This window comes from Nyctereutes procyonoides, unplaced genomic scaffold (assembly GCF_905146905.1).
Source record: "Nyctereutes procyonoides isolate TBG_1078 unplaced genomic scaffold, NYPRO_anot_genome, whole genome shotgun sequence".
Lineage (NCBI taxonomy): Eukaryota > Metazoa > Chordata > Mammalia > Carnivora > Canidae > Nyctereutes > Nyctereutes procyonoides.
Window position 1 is genome coordinate 58,825,363 of NW_026575140.1, and position 12,167 is coordinate 58,837,529.

At 60.0% G+C, this 12,167-nt stretch overlaps 1 protein-coding gene across 2 annotated transcripts in view; it reads right to left on the reverse strand.

The window, feature by feature from the left end:
* PITPNM3 (PITPNM family member 3) overlaps positions 1 to 12,167 on the reverse strand; it is a 60,039-nt gene that overhangs the window by 40,234 nt on the left and 7,638 nt on the right. For both annotated transcript variants that reach the window (XM_055306102.1, XM_055306103.1), the window contains exon 2: positions 5,604 to 5,699. In XM_055306102.1, coding sequence (XP_055162077.1) covers positions 5,604 to 5,699 — 96 coding nt within the window. The remainder of the gene's footprint in view (positions 1 to 5,603; positions 5,700 to 12,167) is intronic.

Genomic DNA, 12,167 nt, shown 5'->3' on the forward strand with positions numbered 1-12,167 from the left:
CTCCAACTCCCCCAGGCCCACAGCCCCGTCTCAACCCATGCCCTTCTCCAGTCTAAGCTCAGCAAGCACCCTGAAGGCCCAAGCACAGCACGCACAGGTCAGCTGCACCCTGGCTGGGTGCGGCCCCTCGTCCCAGTCTCAGAGATGGGGATGTCCTCAACCACAGGCCGCCAGCCGCCCCCGGCCCTGCTTTCCAAGGGACAGGCTCTCCTGGCAACGGGCACCGTGCCCTGTGTCTTTGAGCAGACAGTACAGAGTCGGCAAGGGGGATCCTCGAGCCCATGACAGCCACGGACAAGGAGCCGAGACCTGAGAAGCTGCCAAGGATGAGGACGAGGCGCTGGGGCTGCAGCCAGGGACTGCCCAGGGTGCCGCAGGCTCTATGCTCAGGCTCCCGCCCCACGTCCCGCCGGGTCACCTGCTCACACATCGTGGGGTCTCGTCGCCTTGTCACCTCACTGATGCTCTCACCCACCCAGCGCAAGCCCTGCGCTGAGATGGTTGTGGGCACCTGACACATGCCCACCTGATCCTCCTGAAGGCATAACGACCGTTACCATATCTGTTTTATAGACGAGGAAGGAGAAGCACCAAGAAGTTGTGGACCTGGCCCCAGGCTACGACCAGGATTACAGCAGTTTCAGGAACTGCCAACCCCCCCTGCCCCCCACCTGGCACCACACACACCCAGACCATTCCCCAGGGTGGTGTGCTGGATCCGGGCCCATGTCAACACCTGCAGGCAGCGCCTGCCGCCACCCCCCCCCCCCCCCGCAACAGGTTCCAGGCCAGACCCTGCCCTACATGGGCTGGGCCTTTGCACACATCCCTCAACTGGCCCTGTCCTCATATCTATTCCACGGGGGCCGCGACTCTAGTTGTGCAGCCGTTCCCAGGGTGCCGTCCTGAGGGCCATAGGTCACGCCGTAAACGTGAAAAGGCCGCAGGGCATGAGGCGCTGTCAGCAGGCAGGTATTGGGCAGGTCCAGCCTGAGGGCAGCAGGGCCACAGGGGTTAGAAGCCCAGTTTGGGGTTAGATGAACTTGCTTCAAGCTCTGGCCTCAGACAGTGGCCTGAGCTCTACGACCCGGGGTCTTCGTCAGCGATAGAACAGCATCGTGGTCATGCATGCCCTGGGGCGACACGAGGTCACAAAGGGAGTGGTTACAGGGCCTGGAGCCAAGCTGCCCTCTGCCCGGGGGTGTCCCGGCCAAGGACTGGGCCGTGGCCTCCTGCAGGGCTGGCTCTCCCAGCCCCGTTGCCCAGGCACACAGCCCTTCACCTGTTCCTGCCAAGCCCAGAGGTCTGTGTACCTGCCCATGCATCGTGAGACACGACCATCCCCAACTGCCCCCCGACAGCCCCTGACTGCCCCCAACCAGCCCCCGACTGCCCCCCAACCGGCCCCTGGCCGCCCCCACCACGGGAACCCAGTTTTATGAGAAAACACAGCAGTAAAGTCATCCTGACATGGCAAGACAGGTGACCTGGGGCTCCGGGCCTGGGGCCATGCATCCAGCAGGTGCTCAGCAGGGCTTGCGTACACATCCCAGTCCCAATTCCTCCAGGGGCCCCCAGGGCCCAGCACGGAGGCCATCCTCCCCTCCTGGTCCACCATCCCACAGCCTCACCATCCTGTCCCCACACTTGGCGTTGGCCCACCCCACGCACCCCGGCTCTCACCCCCACCCGCCCCATCCCTCCCAGGCTGCGGGGCCTCTGCCACAGGGTCCCCGCCCCTGTCACCAGGACAGGCCTCGCTCTCTGGGCCCAGAACCTCTCTGTCCCCATAGGTCCCTCTTTCCACAATCCCTGGTTAGCTCCTGAGGAGCCACCCTTCCTCACTCTGCCTTCCGGAATCTTCCATGGCCTTCCCATGCCTTCTGCCTCCCACTCATGCCTCAACCTGCTCCACCCGCCCCGGGACTCCTCGAATGGCAGCAGCCTTACTCTGCCAACAGCGGGTTCCCCTGGTGGAGCCTGGTGGCCGTCTGTCTGCTGAACATCTATTCATACAGTACGTGCCTCCTGGCAGGGCCCAAGCACCACAACGGGCCGGCTGGATCAATACCCCACTTATTGATTTTGCATTTCAACTTCTGGAGGTTGCTCCCTGCATGCTGGTACTAACCTCCCATGACCTCTGCACCTACTTCACCCCCATGGAGCCCCAGCTCTGACCCCAGGCTGACCGGACCTGACCCTAGCCTGGCTCCACTCAGCCTCTTCCCACGCCGGAGCCTCCGCTGCTGTTGCGTCCACAGGACGCCCAAGCAGCGCAACTCCTTGTCCCAGCCCCGTCCCTTCCGGGGTTGCCCACCCAACACCGCCCATCTCCCAGGATCCAGAAGCACCCTGCCCTGGGGCCCCCAGGATCAGGCTGCAGATCTTCCCCTGGGGCCACGAACCGCGGTTCCACCTCCATGGCCAGCAGTGTCCCCCTTGTCCCTGAGACAACCCTGCCCTGTAGAGACCCGGGGCCCAGGCCCCACAGCTTCCCTGGGGTCACACACCAGCCAGTCACCAGCCCCACATCTGTCCACTACCTGCCCTTCCGTGGGGGCCACACCCTTGGGACAAGCCCAGACAGAGATGCACCCCACATTCTCCAGGACGCCAACTGCTGTCAGGGCAGTGCGCCAGTTTCTCTCAGTCCCGGGAGCAGGACCAGGAGCAGGGTCTCCATGAGGCTGAGGGAAGCTCCCGGGGCCGGCCTCCCACTGGAGGGCAGCAGGGCGTCGACGGTGCCAGGTCTGCGGCCCTGGGCATGGGAGCCACGGACAGTGGTGGACACAGAGGACGCAGCGGCAGCAGAAACCTCCAGGGTCCCCCCCAGAGGGGGCTCGGCTGTGCTCCCGTCAAGTCACCCAGGCCAGGTGTGCCCTGAAAGCAAACCCTGGCCACACCCTTCTAGCCCCCCAGCTTCCCCCCACCCTCCAGATGCCCCTGCTGCACCCTGGCCTCCCAGGCTGCACCCCCCCAGCTGCCCTGGTTTCACCCCGGCCCCCCTCAGCTTCATCCCCCAGCCCAGCCCACACACACACCCACAATTGCCAGGGCTGGGACTGCTTGTGTGAGTTCATGGCAAGGCACCAGGCTGTCGTCTAGATGCCAGGGGAGGGCCTAAGGACAGCCAGCATGTCCCCAGGGGCCCACCACTCACCCCACGGCATCCCTCAGATTACATCGGGGGGTGGGGGCCTCCACTTTTAACGGTGTCACTGAGGAGAACAGTGCTCAGTAAACTACATGCAGGTAAAAGGACAATTTGCAAAGTTTGGGCACAGGGACCTCAAAACTATCACTCCCAGAGTTTTCTCCCGCCCCCAGGCCACTCCCTGCTCCTGCCACGGCAGGCGCGTCACATCCCAGTTCCGCATCCTTGGGTCAGCCCCCAGGGCACTCTGTCCACCCATCGTCTCCCACTCACAGCCCCCACCCCTAGGGCCTGCCCATTTCATGGCCACGCCGCGTCTCCATGCTCAGTTGACCCACGTTCGTGCACTTGTTCACCTGCCACTGTGCATATGGGGTGTGTCAGGTTTGGGCAGGAGCTAGTGCAGTCCCTGCACACGCTCTTGGGTGGACATGCGCTCTCCCCCTGCCCCGGGCAGACACCCGGCAGCAGGACGGCCGGTACCCCGGGGGTGAGGACCACGAGCTGTGGAGGAGCTGGAACCCACTACACACGGCCGGACCACAGCTGCTCCTGCCAGCAGTTTGCAAATCCCAACTCCTCCATCAGGGTCGGTGGAGGCAACTGTCTGTCCTTGCGGGCAGGGGGCAGTGTCACACCACAGTCTCAGCTTGTGTTTCCCGGAGGACGGACAGTCCAGTGTGTCTTCTGTCTCTGCTGAGGTGTCTCTTCCCTTGTTTTATTTTCGGCAACTGTTGCTGCAGCTCACCCACTGGCCCGCTGTCTCCCTGTCCCCAGCCACGCGATGGCTCCTCTGTGAGGGCAGCGCCCACGATGCCCGCCCTGCAAGGGCAGCGCCTGCTCCCTGATGGGTGGACACCCAGTGAACATAGACAGTGGAGGGGGTGGTTTCAGCCCCGGCTCTGCCCAACCCAGAGTGACCCTGGACAAGCCTCCCAGTCCTCAGGGCTGTTCCCCAGCCTGGATGTGGGTGGCCAGACGAACTCAGCTTGGGCGTGGTCAGGGCTTGAGCCATGGGCCCCCCGATGCCCCCAGGTTTGGCCCCGCTCTATACCCCACCCTCAGAGGCTGCACCGTGGCCCCCAGATCCCCTTGGACAACAGGAGGGACACACCTCTCCTGGTTCTGAGGATCTGGACCCCATTGCCCAGCCCGCAGCACCCATGGGGGCACCGGCCATGTGGCCCACAGAGCTGCATCCTGCCTGGGCGGCGTGGGGCGCACAGACTGCTCTGTACCGCTGCCAAGGCCCCCAAGCCACCCACAGACGAGGGGGATCCTGCCCCCCCCGGGGCCTAACCATCCCCCCTGCACATGGCAAGGGGCTCTCATCTAGCCAGGGAAACCCCCATATGAGGTGGGGTGTGCATGGGGGAGTCACGGAGGAAGGCCACAGGGGAGGTCATGGGAGAGGTCATGGGGGAAGGTCATGGGGAGGTCACAGGGGGGTCACAGGGGTGAGGTCATGGGGGGTGGTGGCAGAAGGAAGATGCAGCCTGTGGGATAGGGGCAGTGCCCAGAGCTGCTGGAGGGAAACAGGTGAGCAGGCCCTCAGCACTGCCGGCCACCTGCCGTCCCCACCATCCAGGAGCACCCACCCTGGTGAACTGCAAAATATTTGAAATAAAAGTGTTCTGAGCATCAAAATATTGACAGCACTGTTGTCACACTGTCAGCCGGTTGCCACGGAGAAGCAGCCCCACAGCCACTGCAGCCAGACACCCACGGAAGGCAGCACGTGAGGCCCAGCTGGGCCGGGGAGGGCTGGGGAGGCCTGGCATCCGGGCCCTGCTGCCCTGAGTTGGAGTCTTCCCCGTTTCCAGAGGTGCAGAGCTGACAGGGAAACCGAGGCACCGTGGAGGCCACGTCCCCAGGGTCCCGCTCAGGCACAGTCTGTCTGCCTTTCAAGACCCTGTTCGGCCAGGTGTTTCAGAGCTACCGCCCCAGGAGCGAGCAGACACCTGGATGTGGTGACTTCCCGGGGCGGGGCCGGACGGGCAGTGAGGATGGGCCCTGGGTACAGAGGAGGCCTCAGTGCATCTCATCCCCGCCCACTCAGGCCGGGCAAGCGTGGCCGTGGGGACTCTCCCTCGGACATTGTGGGCAGACCTGCCACCCGCCGGCACTGCCTCCTTTCCTCGCCTCCATCCCCACGTCCCCCCAGGGCCTGGTCACCAGCTCTGTTGGCACCTGGGCCATTGCACTGGGTGGTGTCGCTTCCCCTGCGGGAGCCTGTCTTCCTCCGAGTCCCTCCTGGTCCCCCTCTCCCCCAAACCCCAAGCCCACGGAGGATGGTGCCCATGCCCCACAGCCAATGAGAAAGGTAGAGCCCCTGCCCTGGGGATGCACGGGTCGGTACATGTGAGTGTGGGACATGGTGGCCCCAGGAGAGACGCCAATGCTCATCAGGGATCCCTCTAATGATGGGGCGAGGGCATTCACTTACCTCTGGCATCAAAGAATTCATCGTCAGAGCTCTCCACCGAGTCACTGAGGACAGTTCGAAGGTGCCAGGGGGCACCACCACCCGGGGGAGGACCACCTGCCAAGGGGAACACACTCATTAGCCAGGCCTGAGCCCGTGTCCCTGCGTGAGGCCCCACGTGGCCAAGACCAAGGCCAGCCTTCCCAACCCCATCGGCGCCCCATGCCTCACCAACCAGCCAGACGCTGTGCTCACATTCAGGCTCCAGCTCCTCCAACAGGAGGGAATGAGCGCGCCCCAAAACCGAAACTGGAGGCCATCAAGACGCCCCCAAGGTGGCCCGGGGCCAGAACGCACAGTGGGCCGTGCCGCGTGGACACAGGGTGTCAGCCGGTGGGAAGGCGCTCTGTCCACGGTGGCCGCTCAGCCACCTGCTGATGTGAGACATCCAGGTGGGCAGGACAGGCCCCACGGCCCAGGATGTCACACCGAGCCCAGAACACGTCTTCCCACAGGCAACGCGCTTCTGTGTGTTTCCCCGTTGCAGGCAGGCGACAGGCCCTGCCCAAGGCCACCGGGAGGGCGAAGGGGCCGACACAACTGTGTGTGCAGGCCTGGACGACGGCCTCGGCAGAGACACAGACCCCAGCGTGTGTGTGTGGGGGGGGGGGGGAGCCTGTCTGAGCTCCACTTGCGCCCCGTCCTCTTTCCACAGCCTTGGCTCCCCACCTACAGTGCCCACCGCAGTCTGCCCTGAGCTCCAAGGATCCGTGTCGGCCTCTTGGGGGGCCTGGGGCGGCCACTGCTGGATCACCTGAACCATCCACAGAAGCCAGGCCACGGCATCGGACCTCCTCAGGGCCTTGGATGGAACCAGCCGGTGCCCAGGGCGCCCTCCACTGGGCAGACCCACGAAGGGCTGGAGATGGCAGGTGGGCGAAAACCTGTCAAAGCTGAAACCACAAAGGTGCTGGGGGGATGCTCCCAAGAAGCTCACTATCGACAGTTGACCATTGAGCCCTGGCAACACCAGGGCCTGGATGACACCCCAGCATCTATGATGCAAGGGCTCCCCATGTGTGGATGTGGCCACATTGCAAAAAACACAGGGGACTCGGGCGGCTGCTGGTTAAGAGCTCAGGGCTGAGGAAGAACAGGATCCCAGCTCAGCCCTCGTCCCCAAAAAGCTGTGCACCGGCAGGTGAGCCCCCTGCCCCTCTGCTCCTCAGGGCTCCGGCTGTGAGGTGAGGACATGCATACCCGCCTCGGGAGCCTGAAAACCTCAAACCAAGGCCTCGGTGTGCTCACCAGCACATTTTTTCACACATTAACATCTTTAAAACAAGAGCATGTCTTGGGGCACCCAGGGGGCTCAGCAGTTGAGTATCTGCCTTTGGCTTAGGGCGTGACTTCAGGGTCCTGGCATCGAGTCCTGCATCGGGCTCCCCAGAGGGAGCCGCTTCTCTCCCTGCCTCTGTGCTGGCTCTTTCAAATAAATAAATAAAATCTTAAAGAAAATATAAAAACCAACTCGGAGCATGTCTTACATAACAGCACATCATAGTTCACAGCTGGTCCTTGGGTCACGCGAGCTTGAGCTGCACAAGTCCACTTACACACGGTCCTTTCGATAAACACAGGTGTTTTTCCTCTCAGCAGACTTCCCTACGTGTTTCTTTCTTTTTTTTTAAGATTTTATTTATTTATTATGATAGTCACACAGAGAGAGACAGAGAGGCTGAGACACAGGCAGAGGGAGAAGCAGGCACCATGCACCGGGAGCCCGACGTGGGATTCGATCCCGGGTCTCCAGGATCGCGCCCCGGGCCAAAGTCAGGCGCCAAACACTGCGCCACCCAGGGATCCCTCCCTACATGTTTCTTAATAACATTTTCTTTTCTTTGGCCTGACCCACAGCGACTACAGCACATAGTGCATACGATATGCACAACACAGACTCATCGGCTCTTTATGCTCCTGGTGAGGCTCTGGCTGATGGTGGACAACAACCAGTGAGATTCTGGGGAGTCAGCAGTCATCTGTGGGCTTTTGACCATGCAGAAGTCAGCACCCCAGGCGCCCATGGAGTTCGGGGCTCAGCTATAAATGGTTTTGATTATTCTTCCTCGGGGTTTATAAAATAATCATGTATCTTAGGCATTGACTGCATCTTAGATTGTATGGAAAACAGTATGACCACCATGCACACAGAGCTTGCCATTGCTGAGATGTCAGCCCCGACCAGCAGGCACACGTCTCATTTCTGTGCCTCAGTTTCCCCATAGGCACAATGAGGAACCTGATGGAGAACCTCCCTTTTCGATTCTGGCTGGTGTTGGGGAGCCTGTCTGCACATGCAGCAGATGCCAACGCACAAGTGCTCTCCCTGGGCATGGCTATGGGGACACAGATAGCCCCAGGGAGCCCGCAGCAGCCCCGCTCCCCTGAAGTCCCCTGCAGGACCTAGCATGGGTCCCTGCCCTGAGCCCAGAGCCTGGAGCACACACTGTTCTGTTCCTGAAGGGCAAGGTCAGCCCTGTTGGCCCAGGGACAGCACCTCCCACCCATTCCCTCCACCTGCCTGACCCCTTCACCACCTGACCCCCCACCCAACCCACCACAAACTCCCCAACACACACCCTTCCTGTTCCCAGGCCCTGGATTTACTGCCAACTCATGAACACACACTGTGGCTGGGAGCCAGGCCAGAAGCTCGTCCCAAAGCCCAGAAGTGACCTATAGGTGCAACACTGGGTCTGATCCATATTCCCCATGGGGAACCCTAGACACTCTTGATTCTGGCCACTCGCTGTAGGCAGTGTGGCAGACTGGTCCAGGCCCTGGATTGACTGCAAGGGATGCACCAACACTGAGCATTTTTAACATGGAAGTGGGCCTGGTGCCCTGATGTGAGTGGAGATAGTCCTAGCTAGCACAGCAGGACAAGAGACAAAACAAAAGGTACACACTTGGAAGCAAAACCCAAAATTCCCTCCATTTTCGATGGCATCACTGTCTATATGGAAAATAAGGGGTGCCCAGGGGGCTCAGTCAGCTAAGCGTCTGCCTTCAGCTCAGGTCATGATCTCATGGTCCTGGGATCAAGTCCTGCCTTGGGCTCCCTGCTCTGCGGAGAGTCTGCTCCTTCCCTCTGTGGCTTCCCAACCCCCGTTCATGCTCATGCTTTCTCTCTGTCTCAAATAAATAAATTTTTAAAGAATATTTTTTAAAAAGCAACTCCACCAAAAATATGACTGGAACAAGTAGTTGAGTACAGCAAGATTGCCGGACACAAGACCAATATACAAAAGTCAACGGCACTCTTGCTTATTATCATCAACAAAAAAACAGTTTGAGATGTTTAAAAACAACACCATTTACAGTATCAGCAAAAGAAACCCCTCCCTACTGAAAATGCAAAAAGAAGTGTTTATGTATAAATCCAACATGTATAGAGATTTATGTGATTTACGAAAGCACACAGTCATTTAAAAATTCATGGGCGTGACCCCAGGGTCCTGGGATGAGTCCCACATCGGGCTCCCCGCAGGGAGCCTGCTTCTCCCTCTGCCTGTGTCTCTGCCTCTCTCTGTGTCTCTCTCATGAATAAATAAATAAAATCTTTATTAAAAAAAGAAAACTTTGGGATCCCTGGGTGGCGCAGCGGTTTGGCGCCTGCCTTTGGCCCGGGGCGCGATCCTGGAGACCCGGGATCGAGTCCCAAGTCGGGCTCCCGGTGCATGGAGCCTGCTTCTCCCTCTGCCTATGTCTCTGCCTCTCTCTCTCTCTCTCTCTCTCCCTCTGTGACTATCATAAATAAATTTAAAAAAAGAAAACTTTAATAAAAAAAATAAAAATAAAAATTCTTGCTGAAGTCACACTAACGTTACGTGTGTTCCTAGTCACAGATACTAAAAAGTATAGAAACTACCACATGCACTAGATTAATATGCAAACATCCGTCGCTAGGCAGATTGACCGTGGTCCTCAGCAGCAAGCACCAGGTGGTGAGGACCGTCCTACTGTCCCTGTTATTTGGGCCCTAAGTGTTAAGTGTGGCACCCGAGTGCAAGCGCCAATGGGCTCCCCAGAAGCTTGACCCGAGTCTACCTGGCTCCTGAGCTTGAAGCGCGAGGGTTCAGGAGAAGCTCCCAGCTGTGGCGGCCCTCGCACCCGAATGGCGCACGCTCTGCCCAGGAGACAAGGCCGGGACATTGTTGCCACCCCCACCCCAGCACACACGCACGCACACGTATGTGCGCTCCAGCCCAGGGAAGGAGGAAGTCTCCAGACATGTGCCTCCTGCAGCACCCCTACCACATCCTGCGTCCTGTCCACCATCACCCTAGGTCACCACCACGCTGATGACACATGTGACAGGCCGGCCTTTGTGGGGGTCCAGCTGGAGGGCAGGGCTGCAGGGAAGCTGGGGGGCTTCTCCCCGCTGGAGGCAGGCGAACAGGGCAGGGGGGCTCGGGTGTCACATGGCTGCCCACCCATAGGCACCATGCAGGCGCTGGGGACACCATGGCACATACGGAGACGGGGTGGGGACCTCGCAGAGCTGACATTCTGGGCGGGGGGAGGGGGGAGGCCAAGCAGGGAGGAGGAAGTGACCTGGAGAAAACAGTATGTCCCCCTCCCATCTCTGCTGTGCCCCCCTCCCCACGCATCTGACAGCGGACTCAGGGAAGGAAGGACAGACAGACACACAGCGAGGCACTGACAGAGTACTCACACAGCGCCACTCTGTTGAAGAGGAGACCCTCTCCTCTGGACAGAGTCACTATTTGAATTTCTTTTCAAAGGCATGTTTGTCTTGTTTACTGTTATCCTCCTTGTTTTCAAAATGCATTCCTGCATCAGTTTTTGGTTTTTATGTTATTTTTTTAAGACTATTCATTAGAGAGAGCAACAGAGAGAGAGAGAGATTGAGAGAGAGCACACAAGTGGGAGGGAAGACAGGCTCCCCGCTGGGCAGGGGCTGGACAGGGAGGCCAACGCATGACTTAACCCCAGGACCTGAGGTCATGACCTGAGCAGAAGGCACACACTTCACCCACGGAGCCCCCCAGACATCCCCCCCTCCCGCCGCATTGGTTTCCCCCCGCATTGGTTTTTAAATATACACTATAGGTTCGTTCAGATGCACTAAAAATCCTACCCTCCTCTCAGGCCGGGGCTGCTCCAAACAGCCTCTGGTAAGGGGTTGCACGGGCATCAGCTGCCCACGCTTCTGGAACACTTAGCAGCAGGTGTCACCCAGCTTCTGTATGGGGGGTGCACGCTTCCTCACATCGTCCCACAGGCTTTTAAACAAAGTCACATGTCACAAAGGGACACAGTGGTGGGATGACATGGCAGGATATGAGGGGCCTTCCCGAAGATCTGTCCCTCCATCCTTGAGGAGGAGCCAGGCACACCCAGCGTGTGTGCACACTCACTCCTGCACACGCACGCGTGGGACATACACGCCAATGTTCTCAGATGCAGGAACCACAGGGGCAGGGTTGAGAGGCAGACAAGGACCCACATGGCCGGAGCCAGAGGTGGAGGAGAGACAGGGGTGAGAAGAGACAGGGCAGGGCCTGCTGCAGACGGGGGGCTCCCCACCCCGAGGCCATCACCTGCATGCTCAGAGACATGGGAACACAGATGCCTAGAGGGCCAGGGAGTCTCCTGAAGCTTAGGGTGGGGCACACAGTTCGGGGGGCATTTAAAGTCTGGGCCCCACAACCCCAGAACAGTGAGGATGAGGACTCCCCGCCCCGCAGCTCTGTGCCTGCTCTGGGTCCAGCACAATTGTTTGGCCAACGAGCAAATGACTAAAAGGTGACCTGTGGAGTAACTGGAGCAAGCCAGACACCCTGCGGGAAGTTGCCTAAAATAACCCTAACGGAGCCCCCATGTCCCCATCCTACAGCTGACACACATGCCATTATCGACACGAGGTCACGGAGCCGGTAGGCGCTGGAGGCGACTCTGGAAGCCAGGCCCATCCACGGGCTCTGCAGGTCCATGTCTGCGTATCCTCATATCTGTGCAGACATCTGAATGTGTGGCTGCGTTCCCTGGAAAGCGCCATCCTCCCAAGCCCCTCTCCCTCCCCATGCCTGTGCTGATGACACAGCCACGAACACGCTCCATGCACCCCCTCCCTGTCTCTGCATCACACACACAGTAGTTCACAGGCACGAGCAGGAACTTCCCGGAGAAGTTAGCACACAGGCCATGGAGCAACAGAAGCCGGCTCCCTGGCACCACTGCAGGTCCAGGACGGGAACACGAGGGAGTCAGGGAGAAAGCTAACCCACTGCTCCCGGCCCCGGGTTGCAGCTTCTGGGCCCAGCCCTAGCAGCGCAGGGCAGAGAAGGGGCAGCCTGGCCCTGGGCCAAGTGCCAATGCCGCACCCCATGGGTGTGCACAACATGTCCCGGACGCAGGGGCCCCACAGGCTGGAGGCCCGGAGGCCTTCCTGGGGAAGGGGCCCCCACTGAGTCTTCAGGACAGGGTGGGCTGGGTGGGCAGGAGGAAAGATGCAAGTCAAAGCAATCATGCCGTTTGTATAAGAAGCTGGATCTAGAA